Below are 16,178 nucleotides of genomic sequence, written 5' to 3' on the forward strand. Positions count from 1 at the left end.
AGGGGAAGCATGTAACACTGATAAATAATAAATCACTGTTGAGTTTTATGAAATTACATTTTATACTTGTTGCTCACTACACCTGGTGTTTCCTGGAGTCTCTGTAATAGCTGGGATTTATTCAAATGCCTGATCGATTTCTGCTCCAATCCAGTTCCTCATGAAGCTTACCTGGACACAATTCTATGTAAAAGATGGAGCCTTTTTGTGAAATCAGTGCTGATTTAGGAATTGAGTGCAAAGTAACCCCCTAAATTCCTGCTCTTCATGGGAGCAGTCTCTGTGATTCTTCTGAACTCCACCTGTCCCCTCAGGACTCCTTTCCTTTAACACACAAAGGATTTGGAGCTGTGGGGCAGCTATGAGGTGTTTGGTGTTTGTCTGCTGCAGGTACAGGGGCTATGACTGCAGGAACAACCCAGGGGAGGTGGTTTATCACAACCCCTGCAGCCAGGTGTTTGGTGTGTGCTGCAGGTACAGGGGTTGTGACTGCAGGAACAACCAGTTCTACACCCAGGCAGGGAGGTGGTTTATCACAACCCCTGCAGCCAGGTGTTTGGTGTGTGCTGCAGGTACAGGGGCTATGACTGCAGGAGGGGAGGTGGTTTATCACATCTCCTGCAGCCAGGTGTTTATTTGGTGTTTGCTGCAGGTACAGGGGCTGTGACTGCAGGAACAACCCAGGGGAGGTGGTTTATCACAACCCCTGCAGCCAGGTGTTTGGTTTTTGGTGTTTGCTGCAGGTACAGGGGCTATGACTGCAGGAACAACCTGTTCTACACCCAGGCAGGGGAGGTGGTTTATCACATCGCCGCTGTGGCCGTCGTGTACAACCGGCAGCAGCACTCGCAGCGCCTCTACCTCGGCCACGACGACGACATCCTCAGCCTCAGCATCCACCCCATCAAGGACTATGTGGCTACTGGGCAGGTGGGGAGTTCAAAGTGACTGCAATCATGTTTTTGTATAGAATTAGAAAAAATGCCATTCTCTTTTTTCCTCACATGTATTGTTTCCTCCTAAATCCGGGCAAACTGAATGTTGTTTCCTATTTTCCTGCTGAAACTGTTGGAGGTGATTATGAAACCATTCCTACATAAACATTGCCAGTCTTGTGCTATGGCCTTCAAAAGTCTTATATTTACTTTTAATCTCTCATGTAAAACACAGGAGCTGTATTTTATCTTCTTCCTAGAAGGTTTTGGACTTCCATGACTCAGTTGCAGTATTTTTGTACTGTAGGAGCTTTCAACAGCCTTGCTTAGATAAAAGCTGATGGGCACTTTCCTGATATCTGGTACTATGATGTATTCAGTGTATACATATTCAAAACATCAGGATAAATGATACTATGAATAGTGATAATTTTAGAGACCATCCACTGATATTTCTCTAAATGAAAAAATAAATCTTGAAAAGTTAAAATAGGGCAAATGACAACCCTCTGTAGGGTTTTAAAGATATGATAATGCTAATTACTGTTATTGGTGTGCTTTGAACTTCTGTGGGCAGAGAGCCCAATTAACCCTCTGGTCTAGGTTGGAAGAGATGCTGCTATCCATGTTTGGGACACCCAGACCCTGAAATGTTTGTCACTGCTCAAAGGCCAGCACCAGAGAGGAGTGTGTGCACTGGATTTTTCAGGTGAGCCACAGCCTGTGTTTATCTAAATGATGAATTTAAAAGCAATCCTTGTGATGCAGTGTTAATTCAAAGAGGTGTAAAATTGCAGCCAGTACCAATTTTACATGGAAGTTTGCTGACTTGGGATAAAAGCAGTGTGTGTAGTGAAATCAGTCATGGGCCTTTGGTCACTTGGTCAATGTTTGATTTGGGTGGTGTCTCATAGATAATACCCAGTGTGCACTTGGAATTCTGGTCACTCTCTACGTGGTGCTGTGAGAATTTTCAAGCAGGCAGGATGGTGACTCAAAGCATATGAATGAGTTGGAAATGTCACCTCTGGGCTCATCCAACTCTTTGCATTTGCTAACAATTGCCACATTTTTCACTGAGTTTACAGAAGAAGTAAATATGACAAACAGTTGTCTGCTGTCTCTCCCACTTGTCTTTCCAAGCTGGCTGCCCTGAGCTGTCTCAGATTTTAAGGGATAATTCCTGTGTGCAGCACTGAAGAATATCATCCATATGGTGGGGACTTAAATACTTCTGTATCTTCATAAAAGGGCTTGAAAATTCATTCTCCCTTCTCTATGAAAAAAATTAAGAGATTACTTTATCTGAACTATCCTCTGCTTGATCTGATTTTTTTTTTCAATTAAACATGGCTTATTTCATATTCTGCTCTCCAGAAATGTGGTAAGAATTCATTAGGATGTAGATCACATTTGTAAGACAAGACTATACAAAAGAAGTTTGACTTCCACAAAGATAAATCTGTGGAACTCAGTCATATTCCATTATCAGGAGAGGAACCCTGGTGTTCATCCAAGAGCTGAAATTCAGATGTGAAATTGCTGACCCACTGTGGTATATAAGCTCACTCTGAAAGGAGATAAAGTGCCAGAAGGAAGAAAAATGGATGAGAATTATTTAACTGGTATTAGATAATGTGCATAGATGTCAAAAAACTTCTTGATAAGATCCTTAATTGAACAAACATTCCTGTATTTGAAAATTCTTTGGTTTGAATTTTTAACACCAAGTAAATTCCTGTCCAAGTGGGAATATTCTGGATCTTGGAACCCATGTGCCTGTAAAGAATAAACTGGCCAAGTATTCTGTGGGCATAAATCTGTAAAAAAATACTGAATGTCTTTTAAAAAGTAGCAACCATTCAACATTACAGTGTTGCTTTAGGACCTGATCCTGAGAATCATGCACACCCTGCATTCCTGACTGGCTTTAGTTGGGATTCTTGGCATGGGCAAGGACAGAGCTGGGCAAATGTGCAGCTCCCTGCAGGATCAGGGGCTGCACTGCCCTGTGCAGGGGATTTGCATTGTCTTAATAACAGAGCTTTCACAATCAGGTTCAGATCCCACTGTTTGGAGCTTAAAGATAGAAACCTGGAGCTCCCAGCCTTTTCTGGCTGTAGTTGCTGCAGCAGCTGAGTTTCCTTCCCCCAGTTCTCTCTCTAAACCATCAGCTGCTGCCCATTTCTGAAAGCTGGGTGCTGCTTGTACAGCCCTTCTCAGGACACTGGGAGTCTGAGGATCGTTTCATTCCTGCAACGTTTGGCTGTGCCCTCTGGTGGCTAATTTAACATTTATACCTTGGGATATTGTTTGGAGGCTACAGTCCATATTAGTGCATAAACCTCCTGTTTCAAGTGCATAAAGATTAAATTGTTGTGTTTTTTGGGGATTTTTAAAATAAACTCAGTTTTGGTTTCTTGTCCTGTATTTTCACTTCATTTCTTCCTACCTTGTTCTGCTTCTTCCACTTGGTCCTGTTTCTTTCCTACTGATTCTTAAATTCCCCTTCTCCTTCTTGACTTGCTTCTAGTAGGACTCAGTCATTAAAGCCTGTAAGAACTTACTCAGCCCTGTGAACTCTGCAGCAGTTCTGATGGAGTAATTTATATCAATTACTCTTTTTCTCCTTGAAGTCAAATATGCCCAAGCTGAGTCCTTCACACCATTCATTTCTGTGAGAAGCCCATTTCCAGATCAGTATTTTTGTTCAGCTCTGCTCCCTCCAGCTGTGACTTTTCTGCAGTTAAAAAAGCCAGGCAGGTGATCAGCTCCTCCTGCGCCCTGTAAATTATCTTATCATAAGGGGATATAACCATGGCTTAGTTTTATAAACTTTGTAGAATGTCAGCACAGAAGTTTGTCTCTAAAACTTTGTTAGAGATGGTTGTGTTTATCATTATTTTATACATGTGGCAAGAGTGCCTGGGTACTGTTGAATTATGGATGATTTTCTCTTCTGGCTTTCTTTGCTCTCATTATCAGTCCTGCTGTGTCTTTCCTGCAGTGAAAGTGAAGATAGCCAGCAGTTATTTTTAGCCTTAAAATTTTATATCATATTTATAGTTTCATCACCCTGCCTATGAACATTTCATACACTGGTAAATCTCTGCACCATTTCAAGCAAAGAAAAGAAGCATCTATCAGAAATATTTCAAATAAAATGGAACATGAATTTAGAGTGCTTGAGCTTTATGAATTGAATTTCATTGCCTTGTTTGATCTTCCCTGTTTTCCTTGTACTTACACATAGGAATGCTTTGTGTCTGCCTTAGGGAAAAGATCTGAACTCCAATTTCTCAAACTATTAGTTTGGGGTTTTTTTCGCTTCATTTATAATACCCCATTAGAAATTCAGTTTGCAATGTGATTGTTGGTTCATTGCCTGTTACATTTTCAGCTAAAGCCTCAGCACCTTTAACACTCAGTATTGCTTCTGTGCAGCTGATGGGAAATGTTTGGCATCTGTGGGGCTGGATGATAACCATGCCATTGTGTTCTGGGACTGGAAAAAGGGAGAAAAGCTGGCAACAACCAGGTAAGGATACCCATGGGTTAAAATCCCCTGTGATTAGTTTTTTTCTGAATAGCATCATTCACATTTTTCCTATGAACAAAGAAATAAAGCAGAGCTCCCCTCTGAAAGCAGGATGGTGTTTCAGAGCAACATACCCAGATTAAAAACCTGGGGATGCACAGCCCAGTGTTTGGAAAATGTGTGAACTGTTTCTGTCAGGAGTTCTTATCCTTTCTGTTGGGAGAGCCACATTGGCACTGTGGTTTGTTTCAGGCTTTTCAGGTGAAGTTTAATATTTTCTTTCAATTTTGTGTCCTGGCTTAGGGCAGAAGTCACCAAAGGTGTCATTTCCTTTATGTGTTCCATGATGTGCTGGGTTCCATCAATCACCAGATCACTTTCTAAAAAGAAAAAAAAGTTCTTTCTATTCTGTATATATGTATTTCAATCACTGCTGATCCAGCCTTCCTTCTGAGCCAGCTTTTTTTGAGTTATTTCCTCTTCCAATTGCCAATGGAAAGCTCAGCTGCTAACCTGACAGTGAAGAGTCCTTTGTGCTTTCCTGAAGGGAGCAGTGCTGGAAGAGAATTGGATTAAAGTGGCATGTTTGCTGTTTTGTACTCAACTGTTGCATTGCAACAATAGTTATTCAGTGTAGGAGAATCAAACTGCCTGAGAACCTGCTTTCTGTCTCAGCCTTGGACAAAGCAAGTGTGCCCTGGTCACCAGGACTGAGCAGAATTCCTGTGAGGGTGGATGTGTGTACCAGAAAGGCAAGGAGAGAGTTCCATGTGCTCTCTGCAACCACGTAGTGTAGCACTGCTCAGTAGAAATTGTTAGTATGGCTGCAAAAAAGTGCCTGTGAAAGGTAATTTACTTTAATTACTGTATGGTGACATGTTGCAGAAGAAATGAGATTTTCTGGTGGCAGCAGTCTCTGTTAGTAGTGTACCATTACTGAAGAAATCAGTGTTTTACTCCATGTGTGTGTACCACAGTCTGTTAGCTGCACAATTTCATCTCAGACATCCAGTTTATTAGGCAGTGAGGGTTTAAATCCTGTCTAAAATCTGTGCTGCAGGCTTTGCTTAGCAACAGCCCTGGCTGTGCTGTAAAACGTGACATTTTCCTGGGCTTTGCAATCCCAGTTCTGCTGTCCCCAGACAGATTGTGCTTGACTTGCAAGCAAAGAAATACTTTCTGTATTCCCACGCTGACCTTTAAGCTTTTAAAAACAAGATAATGATAAGCTGTGTCACTCCCTGGTGCTGCTGCTCCCAGGACAGATAAATCATGGAGCACTTGGGTTCTTTTCACCATGTAATGCTGCAGGTACCCAGTGCATCTATTATTGCTCATCTGTTATCTTCAAAATATGCAGGGTCCTCACAGAGAGCAGAAAAATGAATGTATCTTCTAAAACCTTGCAGTTTAAACCATTGTTTAAATTCTAGCAGTGCCTAAATGCAACTTCCCTGTTCTGGTGAGCTCAGGAGGACAGAGAGAGACACAAAAGCCCTCCTGTGGCCTTTGCACACAAGAATGAAAGAGCATCTCCTTACAATCATATGGACCCATATAAACCTGGAAAATGGGTGTCCCTTCACCATATACAGACACTCATTATGCTTATTCTGCAGTTAGATTTGCTTTTGTGAATGTTCTTTTTGCTTGATCTTTCTAGGCTGATTTATTTCAGCATGACTTCTCAGGTTTTTGGTTTTGTTTTTTTTTTGTTGCAACATTAAGAACGTTATTATTTATTTGCTTTAATTGTTTCAGAGCTAAATTATGCAGCTTGTTTCCCTGTCCTGGCTCTCCTAATTCCTGTCTAATTCCATTCAAATCCTTGTTGAGTAAGTTGGAACCAAACACCTCAGCACTGCAGGTTGATGTGCTGCAGGTGTCAAAGGTGGCCAGGACTGGTTTGCATCCAGACATTCCCACTAAAATGGAATACTGACCCTCAGAGAGGTTTCAGAACCATGTGATTTCCTACATCTGCTGAGCCTGTCAGGAAAAAGTGACTTAATCCTTGCACAAACCTGCAGATTATAGTGAAAAGCTCGTGCTTCCTGCTTTGGGGGGGTTCATAAAATGCTGACATGGATTCAATTAATGCTTTACACCTGGGAATAATTTTTCCTTTGATAAGACCCAAGCTTGAAAATTCCCATAAATACATCAATGAGCATAACTTTAGTTACCCAAGAACTAAATCTGGAGGTGAATGTGCTGCTGAATGAAGTGCTACAATTTTATAATTCGTGATTTTATTTTCCGTCTTGAAGCCCACAGATTAAACATTTCCTCAGTTTTCCTGTCAGAGTATCTTTTAATATTTATTGAGTTCTCATGCACTTAAATACTTACCTTGACCTTTCTGTCTTCTCTTAATTGCCTTGACCTTTATTGCCTGCTCCTTTGTTATGACTTAAATGAACTGAAATTCAGTGGGAGAGGATTTTTATTCCCCACATTTCTGTAGTCCCCACATGGTGTGTGCTCAAATTCTCCTGCCAGCTCCATGAGGCAAAATCCCAGAACTAAACCCTTGCAGATTAGAAATATGGCTCTCTACTTTTTGCTAGATGGGGAAATGATTTATATCAATGATTTAATTAGTTTGAAATCTTAAGTCATCTCTTGCCAAGCTTTTAAAATGTCTGCTTCTATTGCAGGGGCCATAAAGATAAAATATTTGTGGTGAAGTGTAATCCACATCATGTGGACAGACTGGTCACAGTTGGGATGAAGCACATCAAATTCTGGCAGCAAACAGGTACTGTATTGAATATTTTATATTTGATTAACATGGGAATTTGTGAATATTTTTAATACAGGAACATCATATTCCCAGTTTAAAGATTTGTTTTATTGGTTAAGCACTTTTCCAGTTACCAAAATATTAAAGGGGTTAAAACCCACCTCTGAGTCAGCAAATGTCATAATATTCCTTCCTCCTTGGAAAGAATTTCCAGTTAATTGTGTTTAGATTCTAATCATAATATTAAGACATTCTCCTAAGCAAGCATCCTTGGCTCCCAGAAAATCAGGTTCCAATTGAGGATATTTTTTATTCAGGACTGGATTTTTTGCTCTTCATGACTTTTTAGATGTGTACACCTGACACAAGTACTCAGAACAACTCAAAATTAGGTCATTTCAAGAGCTTCCTACACTTCATACCGTAGTTTAAGCATTCAAGTGGTTCAGGTGCTCTCAGATAAATAATTTTTTTTCTGCTTTTTTTCAGTCTTGAGGTTATTTTTGCAGTGATCACGTAGATTTGCATTTCTGTTTGCCAAATTCCATGGTGGGAATGTGCATTAAGCAGCATCTTGCTCCAAGAACAGTTTCTTTCCAATAAAAATGGTGATTTTTAATTCAGATTTGCTCAATGGAGTGGGGAGTTACTGTGGTGTCAGATGTCAAGCCCACATTGCCTTGACACAAGGCCCCCTGTACAAATGATATTTTGTAATTTATGTGTATTTTTGTCTAAGCATTGTTTTGTGGCCTCATGGCTGCTTCTGCTTTCTGACCCAAAGCAAGGCTGTGGTGATTTGGAGGAACAGACCCTGCCATTTATTCTGCAACCTGCTGCCAAAAGCTCAGGGTGCCAGGGGACGGCTGAACCAATCTTCTGCTTGGGGTCACCTCTGCAGAGAAGCAGCGTGGCAGAAGCTGCTGTGGGCAAAATCCATCCTGCCAGGCTGTGGCCGTGTTCTCAGGGATCAGAGGGTGAGGGAAGAGACCAGGATCTGACTCTGTTTCAGAAGGCTGATTTATTATTTTATGATATATATTATATTAAAGGTATACTAAAAGAATAGAAGAAAGGATTTCATCAGAAGGCCAGCTAAGAATAGAAAAAGAAACAATGATAACAAAAGCTTGTGTCTTGGACAGAGTCTGAGCCAGCTGACTGTGATTGGCCATTAATTAGAAACAACCACATGGGCCAATCACAGATGCACCTGTTGCATTCCACAGCAGCAGATAACCATTGTTTACATTTTGTTCTTGAGGCCTCTCAGCTTCTCAGGAGAAAAAATCCTAAAGAAAGGATTTTTCAGAAGATATCATAGCTACACCAGACATTGCAGTAGTTGGTTTTGCACAATTCCTCACCAAATTTATCTCCTGCTGGGGAAGGCAGTCTGAAAACCTGAGGCTGATCTGCTCCAGAGCTGTCACTGCTGGGTTCACTTCCTTTGGTTGTGCTTTTCCCTTGTGCATTTCCATCATCAGGCAGCCCCAGGAGCTGTTGGGGTCAAACATTTGTGCTGTACAGCCCAGGCAGAGCAAGGCCTGTGCTGCTGTTGCAGGTGGGGGCTTCACCTCCAAGCGGGGCACGTTTGGGAGCGTGGGGAAGCTGGAGACCATGATGAGCGTCTCGTACGGCCGCGGGGAGGAGCTGGTGTTCTCCGGGGCTGCCACTGGGGACATCTACATCTGGAAGGACACCCTGCTGCTGAGGACACTGAAAGCTCATGATGGACCCGTGTTTGCCATGCATGCACTGGACAAGGTATCTTCTTCACCTGCATTTTTGTGGCACCCATGGATTTTAGAGGTGTTTGCAGTTAAACAAAGCCAATAGGAATGAGCTCTGTTATTTGATAGACCTGGGTTTGTAAGCACCTTGTTCCATGTGCTGGTACCTGACCAGCAGCTTGCTGACCTCTAAAAATTCAAAATTTATTTCTCACTCTGCTCAGGAGTGTGGTTTTCATGTAAACCACAGGGAGTAATGGGTAACACTCATTGCCTCTTCAAGCTGATCCCAAAAACATCTGTGCATTACCAGTTTCCAAAATATGAAACATGGTCCTTTAATAATATTATCATGATCTTTTAATAATATTATCATTGTGTCTTAGTCAAGATGGCAGATAACGTCTTGATTAAGACTCAGAACCCAAAGGTTTTGGGTTTTGAGTTAACTATTCCAGATAACAAAAGAATTCTCTTTCAGTTGCATCAATACATCTATAAAAGAAATATGGCAAAATATTTGCATCACACAAATGAGCTGAGGACAAAGTTTTGCCCGTGGCAATTTGAAGATAATGTTGATAATGGAATATCCCTTTTGAGGTTATGGTTTCAACTGTAGAAGTGAAGGATGAGAAGAATGTTAGCTATTAACATTTTTATATATCAAGGTCAATTAAGATCCCTGTAGCTCAATCCTTTCTGGCCCTAATTGATTGTTCCCAGCTTTCCTATCAATTTTTCTGTTTGATCTTGGCACTGAACATCCTCTTCACTTAGATTTTTGTTGGTTAGTTATTTATGCTCTTCTGCATTCACTTGGCCCAGATACTCTACCCAGGGAATTAATGAGAGAATTGGTCCCTGATGCATTATTAGAACTTGGGCTGAAGCATCTGTTAAGTCAATTGAATTTGGAATAACTTGAGAAGCTGTTACTGCCAGCCATTGCCTCTTGTAAGGGTAAATCACATTTTTCCATCCCCTGTTCCCACATGCAGGCAGATGCCCTGGTCCAGCATTCCTGTTTACAGCAGTGTGTGCTCCATGTGGTTGCAAATCTTTATAACCCTAGAAAAGCAACTCCACCTCTTGTCCACTTGAATTTTTCCCTCATAGGTACAGACTCCAGTATTTTTAGTTTGACACATGAATAAAATGCAGGGGAGGCTTTATTGTGCCTTTGGCCATGTCCTTTTGAATCCCTCCCACGAGTGCTGACATTTGTGTGTGTTCTGCTCCTGTGGCTGTGCAGGGCTTTGTGACGGGTGGAAAAGATGGAATTGTGGCCCTTTGGGATGACATGTTTGAGAGGTGTCTGAAGACATATGCTATCAAAAGAGCAGCACTCTCTGCTAGTTCTAAAGGTATTGGCTTCCAGTGTGTGCATGGAAGGGGGTAAATGGCAGTAAAGGGTGGGGACTGGGTGTCACTTCTTACCAGAAGCCAAAGGGAACAGCAACACACTGCTTACTCTGGGCTGGAATGTTCTGGCTTGATCCATAGAAGATGTATTTCTTGTATTCCTTGTCATTTATAGTTTGTTCTGCTATTCCCTCCTCTGTTTCATGACATTGAGCTTTGTTTTCATTGGTGAAATGATTTTAAGGAGAAATGTCCCCAGCCTTGAGTGTGGCAGTTCCAAAGTCAGTCCGGTTTCCTTGGCTGGCCACATTCCCTGTGATGTGGAAAGACCTTTAAATTCCCCAGGCCTCAGTGTGGATCTCTGGAAAGGGATATTGATGTGTAATCACAGCATTACTCTGAGGTGCTGGAGCTCCCTCAGTCCCTGTCACTGTTCAAGCAGTGAAATATCAGTCACTGTATTGCCACAGGACAGACGAACTCCCCTCCCTGCATTACTAAGGAATCCATGGATTATCTGGCAGTTTGATCAGGCAGTTTTATCTCATGTTCATGATTTTGAAGAGATTTGAATGATATATAAACTGCAAGGAGTATGAAATTTTAAAAAACAATTTTAAATCTGGCATTCTTCAGGTTTGCTTTTAGAGGACAACCCCTCCATCCGAGCCATCAGCCTGGGACATGGGCACATCCTGGTAGGAACTAAAAATGGAGAAATCCTTGAAATTGATAAAAGTGGGCCTATGACTCTGCTTGTTCAGGTACTGTATGGATCTGCCATAGCAAACTATTTCCTGTATTTTTATGAAATGCTGGTTCTTTGGTGTTCTTTTTTCAGTAAATTTTGATCACAGGAAGTAATCCTTCAAATTTGTCTTGCCTGCATGACTGCATATCCAAGATGTGTGAGGTTGTGTTTTATAAAACACTGAACTCATCCACTAATGCAGATTGAGAGCAGTAAGAAATTATTTAACCTTGATATGCAGTGCCAGCAAACTGTATGCAAGCTGAAGGAAAGCTGGAAAAAAGCAGGAAGAGTGATTAACAGCTTGGAAAACTGAGAATCTGAGGCAAGATTAAAACAAAATATTATGTGCATTTTGGGCAAACAAGGATCTAAAAAAGGACATAAAGTTTGAGGATTAGCCAATATTAGGATTTCAGGATAAAGTCCTGTTTGGGGTGTAACTGTTCCCTATTAATCTGAAGTTTGGGAAGGAGAATATTGGAAGAGCAGGAATTAGAGCCAGGAATAGTGGAGGGGAGTATGGAAGAGTGTTTCAGACATCTGCTGGGGGGACAGAGCAAATGTTCAGGTCTTTTGGAGTGCAGAAAGCTTTGGAGAGAGGAGATGGTGAAGGCTTTATGTGGAAACCCAAGGCACAGGGAATATTTCCCTGTCTGCTCTGGGGTGTGCTGACCCCAGGGGAGCACTGGCTTTGACCCTCACTCATGGAGAAAGTTTCCTACACTCCAGAATAGACTGGAATCCTCAAAAGTGTGCAATAGATTATAGAGAGCAGTGTAGGTGTGTCACTTGGTGAAAAATTTAGGTTCTGGGATTTTTAGTATGTTTTGGATGGAAGCAAGATGGAGGGCACAGGGTGTCATCCTGGCTTTTTTCTTCCTTCTCCATGGGTTTGGGTGGCATTTTGGACAGAAAAATCCATATTGCAGCTCTGTGGGATCAGTTATTGGGTTAAAAGGGAAATAATCCAGGTGTCAGCTCTTAATTGGATAGTTCAGTCTTAAAAGACCTTGGAACAAGAGGTTGTTGGCCATTTTGTGCCTTCTAATGAAAAGCTGCCCAGCTCACAGCAGTGAGACTGTTTTACTGATAACAAATAATAAACACTGGGGTCTGAACATGAGCTACCATCTCAAGTGCCTTCATGCAGACCCAGAGAAACCCACAGCTGGTACCCCCACAGCTTCACTGCCTGGGACTTGCAAAATGGGGCAGGGCAAGGTCAGCCCCTATTGCACAGCCCCACAGGCATTATTATTATTATTTCCTCCTGTGTGGAATGCTTTCCTGCAGGGCCACATGGAGGGGGAGGTGTGGGGCCTGGCAGCTCATCCCCTGCTGCCCGTGTGCGCCACGGTGAGCGACGACAAAACGCTGCGAATCTGGGAGCTCTCAGCACAGCACCGCATGCTGGCAGTGAGGAAACTCAAAAAAGGTAACTCTGCCTTGGCCTGGCCATCCAGGGATCCCCTGCTCCTGGAGCAGCTCCCTCTCTGCCTCTGGGGCACTTCATTAATTGCCTAGGCAAAGGACACGGTCGTTAAGAAATTGGGAGCACAGGAAATAAATTGGCTTTGGCATGTGTCAAGTCAGTGCAAAGGGAAGGAAGAAAAAGGACTGTAATCTATTGTAATGAATAATAATAAAATGAACCTCAGTATCTTTTCCCCCAGTTTCAAGGGGAATGAGTTGACCTCAGAATCACTTTCCTGCCTAGGAATGTTTAAGGCCAGTACGTTGCTGACATAAAGGAATTTCCTTATAAAGACAAAAGTACAATTTCCTGCATGTTGTGTGTGACCATGTTCACAGGGGTCCGAGGGTCTGACTCCATGTTTCAGAAGGCTGATTTATTGTTTTATGATATACATTATATTAAAACTATACTAAAAGAACAGAAGAAAGGATTTCATCAGAAGGCAGCTAAGAATAGAAAAAGAAAGAATGATAACAAAAGCTTGTGGCTCAGACAGAGAGTCTGAGCCAGCTGACTGTGGTTGACCATTAATTAGAAACAACCACATGGGCCAATCACAGATGCACCTGTTGCATCCCACAGCAGCAGATAATCAATGTTTACATTTTGTTCCTGAGGCCTCCCAGCTTCTCAGGAGGAAAAATCTTAAGGAAAGGATTTTTCAGAAAATATCATGGCTGCAGTTGAGCACAGTCATATTTTGCTGTCAATATGAGCTTTACCTGTTAAACCAACTTCTCTAAAATTAACACTTTTCCTCTCCTCTGTATAAAATTAGATAAGCTATATTGAAATGCTGCCTTCTCAAAATCACTCTTATTTTATTAATTCATTGATATCTCTCAGGAAATTTTAAATTGTTCATTTTCAGTGACAAATCTGAAGCACAGGAACCCTTAACTGGCTGGGGGAAAACAGAGTTAAATATTTTGGAGAGGTGAACTTGTGAATGGATGAGGGGAGCTGTAGGAGAGTATGTCAGGAATAATGCTGAGGCAGAGATACACTGCCTTTAATGAATCTTTGAATTTTTCATCCAAATTTCCTTTCTCTATGTGTTTTGGGTGGGTTTTTTTGTTTTATTTCTGTCATTGGGATGTTTAGAATGTGGCTGGAAGGTGGTATTTGCAATAAACCTGTTTCTAAAGGGATTAAATCATTGTCAACCCTGTAATGAAGCATCCATCACACCCCTCTGTAACATATCTTCCTCAAGACACAACAAATCCGTTCTAAAATCACATAGTTGATGTAGAAACCTTCCAGTTGCAGTTCATTGCTGGTTTTCTCAGCCGCAGCTTTTCTGACAGGCTCATTTCCATGTGCCTCCTCAGGCGGGCGCTGCTGTGCCTTCTCTCCGGACGGGAAGGCGCTGGCGGTCGGGCTGAACGACGGCAGCTTCCTGGTGGTGAACGCCGACACGGTGGAGGACATGGTCTCCTTCCACCACAGGAAGGAGATGATCTCGGATATAAAGTTTTCACGAGGTACAACCACGTGGTAAAGTGGAAGAGGAGAGTTTATCCTGCAGTTTGTTTCTCTTGTCTAGGCAAGGTTGAATGTCCCAAAGGAAGTTTGGCTTTGTGTGTGCTCCGTGCATTAAATACTCCACAGTTCCATGTGGCTGCCCTAGAACAGGCCCACCCTGCCTGCTGAATTCACTGCAGTGGTGAAAACCACACCAGTATCAGTTAATTCACCCTTTAATAACCTCGGTGTCTCCTCCTTGCAGAATCAGGGAAGTACCTGGCCGTGGCTTCCCACGATAACTTTGTGGATATTTACAACGTCCTGACCAGCAAGAGGGTTGGCATTTGCAAAGGTGCCTCCAGCTACATCACCCACATCGACTGGGACTCCAGAGGTAAAGTGTTGGCCAGGGATACAGACTGGAAGTGCCCATAAAGTGGAATAGCAGGAAACTGCTCCCCTCCAGTTCTTGAGATCAACCACTGATGCAAATGCTGTTTCCCCACGGAGCACTGCATGGATCCGGTGCAATTACATTTGTTGGTATCCAATTTCCTTTCCTTGCTGAGCTCTGCATGGCAATCCCTGCAAGAAGCTAGAGCCTGATGCTCCCAGCTAATTAAGTCCAGCAGGATCCATAATGAGCTCATGCCAGTGAGCCTGCCCAGAGCAGCTGGGATCTGTGTGGGGCCCCCTGTGTGCCTGGGCTTTGTCCCTGCTCTTGGCCAGCCCCAAAACGTGGTGTGGGCCAGGGGCAGCAGCCACAGCATCTCTGTGGGCACAGCAAACTTCCCATCCCAGGCCAGCTCAGAGTGGAGCCCCACTGGGGAGTGCAGGAGGGATGGGAGCTGGCAAAGGTTCCACTTTTGGCAAAGCTGCCTTGTAAAATTATTAGGAAAATTAATAACACATCCATTTATTTTTGACCTCCATTAGTGTGATGGGGAAATACAAGCAAAATATTCCCTATCAGCAAAAACTGATTTGCTGTGCAACAGCAACTTCTTAAGGATATTGGATGGTATTTAAAATATTACTTCTGCATTAATCAGAGTATAGGACCCTTACAAGAGTGATTTCAAGCCTCTGTGTTACTTTGGCTATGAATAACTCTCCAGAGGATAATTTCTTAATTTACCCCCAGAAATCTCTTCACTCAGTCAAAAGAAAGTTTATAGTTGTCACAATAATTATTATGATTCATAACAAGCTCTCCTTTTGTATCCAGGGAAGTTATTGCAAGTCAATTCTGGTGCCAAAGAACAACTATTTTTTGAAGCACCAAGGGGGAAAAGACATATTATAAGAATTGCTGAGGTATGAATTGTGGGCTGGATTACTTTTATTGTGAAAATTAATTTAAGGAATTGTCTTCAAATGGTGTATTTTTTTCATTTTATAATGCTTTATTTACAATGGCTAGAATTAGAATTACTTAGTAATTCCAGAGTGTCTTTCCTAGCATTTGTAAATGGCAGAATGTGCAGGTTTCTGCTTGTATCTCTAAATTTATTTTTGTTTATTTATTAGAAGCCATTTGCCATAATCCCCTTCTCAAAGCCAACTGGTTTTGCACATAGGCTATAAACCACCTTCAAACAGCAGGACCTGGCTTTTCATCAAGCTGTTTATTTGTGAAATGTAATTCTACATTACTAGAAAATTGCCAATGTTTAGCACCTCGGAAAATCTTCAGGGAGATTTGTATCCAAATCATGCTCTGCTTGGAAAAATGGGAATGTTTAAAGTGTTAAGCCTTTTGATGAAGATGCACAATTTGAATTAACAGCACAGTTTCTTAAGAACTGAAAGCATTAAAATGAAAATGCCAAACATAGAAAATGTTACACATGAAAATAGCATGTATTTGGTGTGTTTAAAGTAAGCAGCCTTCTTTGGGGGTACTTTGCTGCAGATAGAGAAGATTGAGTGGGACACCTGGACATGTGTGCTGGGTCCCACCTGTGAGGGGATCTGGCCCATGCACAGCGACGTCACCGTGGTCAACGCTGCCAGTCTGACCAAGGACAGGACCCTGCTGGCCACAGGAGACGATTTTGGGTTTGTGAAGCTCTTTTCCTACCCAGTGAAGGTAAGAAGCGTGTGGGTTTCAGTGCTGGGAGAGGAAAGGAAGGAAGGATTGCTGGGTGCCAGCGGGGC

At 42.2% G+C, this 16,178-nt stretch overlaps 1 protein-coding gene across 8 annotated transcripts in view; it reads left to right on the plus strand.

The window, feature by feature from the left end:
- The window catches only part of EML6 (EMAP like 6), a 91,816-nt gene that overhangs the window by 52,985 nt on the left and 22,653 nt on the right, over positions 1–16,178 (plus strand). For all 8 annotated transcript variants that reach the window (XM_064709682.1, XM_064709685.1, XM_064709684.1 and 5 more), the window contains exons 14-25: positions 744–930; positions 1,539–1,644; positions 4,380–4,473; positions 7,134–7,234; positions 8,784–8,986; positions 10,208–10,319; positions 10,954–11,081; positions 12,365–12,506; positions 13,883–14,035; positions 14,281–14,412; positions 15,247–15,335; positions 15,934–16,110. In XM_064709682.1, coding sequence (XP_064565752.1) covers positions 744–930; positions 1,539–1,644; positions 4,380–4,473; positions 7,134–7,234; positions 8,784–8,986; positions 10,208–10,319; positions 10,954–11,081; positions 12,365–12,506; positions 13,883–14,035; positions 14,281–14,412; positions 15,247–15,335; positions 15,934–16,110 — 1,624 coding nt within the window. The remainder of the gene's footprint in view (positions 1–743; positions 931–1,538; positions 1,645–4,379; positions 4,474–7,133; positions 7,235–8,783; positions 8,987–10,207; positions 10,320–10,953; positions 11,082–12,364; positions 12,507–13,882; positions 14,036–14,280; positions 14,413–15,246; positions 15,336–15,933; positions 16,111–16,178) is intronic.

The sequence above is a fragment of the Zonotrichia leucophrys genome, chromosome 3 (assembly GCF_028769735.1).
Source record: "Zonotrichia leucophrys gambelii isolate GWCS_2022_RI chromosome 3, RI_Zleu_2.0, whole genome shotgun sequence".
In the NCBI taxonomy this organism is placed as follows: Eukaryota; Metazoa; Chordata; class Aves; order Passeriformes; family Passerellidae; genus Zonotrichia; species Zonotrichia leucophrys.